This window comes from Phanerochaete carnosa (genome assembly GCF_000300595.1).
Source record: "Phanerochaete carnosa HHB-10118-sp unplaced genomic scaffold PHACAscaffold_500, whole genome shotgun sequence".
Lineage (NCBI taxonomy): Eukaryota > Fungi > Basidiomycota > Agaricomycetes > Polyporales > Phanerochaetaceae > Phanerochaete > Phanerochaete carnosa.
The window spans coordinates 1-3,274 of NW_006768127.1; the positions used below are offsets into that span (position 1 = coordinate 1).

The 3,274-nt window shown below is 37.0% G+C and overlaps 1 protein-coding gene across 1 annotated transcript; it reads left to right on the forward strand.

Annotated features, from left to right (window-relative positions):
- Positions 1–1,526: 1,526 nt before the first annotated feature.
- Positions 1,527–1,817, forward strand: PHACADRAFT_108786 (uncharacterized protein; the record flags this gene model as incomplete). Its single annotated transcript, XM_007402860.1, has 1 exon — positions 1,527–1,817. A coding segment is annotated over one exon (291 nt), but the record flags the coding sequence as incomplete, so codon positions are not given.
- Between the last annotated feature and the right edge of the window lie 1,457 nt (positions 1,818–3,274).

Below are 3,274 nucleotides of genomic sequence, written 5' to 3' on the forward strand. Positions count from 1 at the left end.
CTATTTACTGAGTTTAAAATAAAGTGAGAGCAATTTGATATGTAGATATAAGATAAAATATGAATATTCTAAACTTAACAGTTCTTGCTAAGCATGATTGTGCACCATTGTCTAGTGTTTGCTATAGGTGCACACATATGGACTTTGTGGTAACTTGACTTGTTCTGCAAGTGTAGGCCTTCTGAAGGTTATAAATTGGTGAGTACATCCAGTAGTAATCTACTCCACCTAAATATACTCTCTTTTAATAGCACCAGAATACTCATTGTATTGTAAGCAAGCTCAGGCTTAAACCCATGACTTAGACCAGATTTGGGCTTGGCTTAGACTCAGAACTCAGTTCAATGTTATCACAAGCCCAAGTCAGGCCTGCACATTACTAGCAAGAGACCAGGAGTTATGATTTCCGAATGTAATGAAGAAATGTTCTGTTGGAAGAAGCACTTTGAAAGCTAGTTCACTTTTAGACTAAAATCTGTCTAACTCTCTATCTTCTTTGATACTTGAGCTATTAACTTGAAACTTGGTATATACATGGCTCTAGCATAGATATACATGTCGAAAATTGTTTGATCATATACAGACCAGTTTTGGCTCTTTAGCACTGTGTTTTATGCTTGAGCTGGGGACTTAAACAAATTTCACACAAAGGCCACTTTGAAAAGGCATAACATCTAGGTGATCTTTATACTATCAGATAGAGCATGTTGAGAGAGTCCAGAATATATAAAAAGATATGCCAAATTAATTGTTTAAAGTGATAAACTAAAGAAAACAAAGCACAAGAAAACACCAGATTAAGAGCCCGATAAGCGCCATACTACAATTTGCCTTCTTCAGCATTTCCACTGTTCCTCACACATCCATATTTATCTATGTCATGTAGCATAAGGTCTGCTATATACATACTAGCTGTGTACTCAGTATGAGAATGGTTTAAAGCTATACTTTAGAGACAAAATGCTTGCTACTGGCTTTGAATTTCAATGCACAGTGTTGTGCAGTGGATTGTAGGCTTGATAGTGACTAGAATTGCTTATAGCTTTGGATTATGGTTAGATATACTGTGTGATACTGGTGTAAATATGTGGGGAATTATAGCAATGTGTTTGGAATTACTAGAAATGTGCCATATGCTCAGTACTTTTGCCTCCCTCTGCAGATCAATACTTGTTCATAATTTGCACAAATATTTAGAGAGCATCTTGAACTATGCTTGAAAGTGTTAGACCACAATAGTGCGCATTTTTCGGATATATAAGCTTATGATCAAGCATATAATCATGATCTTGTGCATAAAGTTTAATTCTTCAAGCTCCCACATTTAGTGGCTGCTCTACTCCATTCTACCATGTCAGAACACTCAGAGATATCTTATAGAAATATATAGTCATACTATCTGTTATGATATCACTTCATTTTAACCTTCAAAACCAAAAATCATCGAAATAAAAAAGATCCCCCAGTCAAAATTGAACCCCCAACCTTTACCCAATAAAGCAACTGCTCTCTGAAAATGTGCAACTAGGAGTGGTATATCAGGCTGGCTGCATCAGGAATACAGAGAATTAGAGCTGTTGAATGAGGTCACAAGGCTACAGTACCATAGAAAAATTCCTACAAGTGTTGGTGGAGTAACAAGGAAGCAGGTGATCTACACATACAGACAGTGGATGGAAGATGACTTTGTACCCAACAGCATGCCCAAACATATCAGATGGTCAAAGGAACAGCCATGGCCAAGCTATGAGCCTGATAATGATGAAGGCTGGAGAATTGTAACCAACAAGTCATCAAAGAAGAATAGTTATCAGTAGAAGGATAACACCCAGACTTCTCAAACTGCAAGGAAAAGTCGAACAAATCCTGGAGTATTTGTGGCAGCTAAGGGTACAACAGCTTTGAAGACACTGAGCAATGACAAGAAGCCAGTGAAAAGGTGAAAAAAAGTTGAGCACAGAGGCAGAAGAAGCTGGAGTTGTTACCACCAAGCTCAAGAAGCTCAGACTTGATCATAATAATGCCATGACCACTCAGAAGTGGGGCTTTGATTGGAGTGAATACAGCTGTGCCTATGATAGTCTGTTTGCTATACTGCTTCAAGCACTATATGATTCAGTCCAATTAACTTGGAAGTTGTCTTCAAACCAACTACCTATGTTAATCTCACTTGTCAAGGCATGCAAGTCAGCAGAAAGAAAGGACTTGTCCTTGAACACTGCCAGAGATTCAATTAGAACTAAGCTACATGGGCTAGACCCTGTAGAGCTCCTACTGCATACCAATGAGGGTACTGAGATTCATGAGCTGTGTAACTATATGCTTGAACCATCAGAGGACTTCTAGCACAAGGAATAAATGTGCACATCATGTAGGACCAGTTAGATAACTTGTAGAAACAAGAATGTGACCTATTCTAACTTGCTCCTTGTATGTTCTCTATATAGATGGCAGAGGCAAGGCATTATGAGTGGACTTGTTGATGAGAGAACTCCACTAGAGTGGTTACATGCTAACACAAGATAAATAGCTAATACAACATGCAATAGCTGTAGTACTAAGCTAGTAAAAAAAAGTAATCATAGGTAATATGCCTCAATTCCTTAAATTCAAAGTTGATGAAGTTACTGTTAAGTGGGCTTCTATACTGGACTTGGACAGGTGCAAGTACAGGCTATGTAGATTTATTTATTATGGCAATGAGCACTTTACAGCAAGGATAGTTGGTGCTGATCAGCAAGAATATGATAGATTGAAGTATGATAGTATATATCACTTAGAATCCCAGCTTTGTAATATGACACCAGTCCAACTTGCCAATAGTTCAGATGGATATAAGCTGGACTTTGGATTTTATAGTCAGATGTTGTAAATAAACAATATAATAGTTTGCAAGTTGTTATTATTATTTATGTGATAGGCACATTATTCATAAGATTTACATAATAAAATAATGAAGGATTGCTGTCAACATATTTTGCAAAGTGATAAAGTGATAAGTACTGCATATTGCTTTAAGTCTCATATAAATAGTAAGCTATTATATCTGAGTTATTATTATTTATGTTGCAGTATAAAAGAAATGAAAAAATCATACCTGCCAAGTATATATGCTACAGCCCACATAACCCTAGTGCAAAGTCTGTGGCTCTAAAGGTTACAAAGCAAAATGATTGCACAAAAATACTAAGTGCCAGCACTGCAGCAAACCCAAACATTAGAAGAAGCTCTGCCTATCAAGGTTAATAAATCAACTCCCTCAAACTCAACAAGG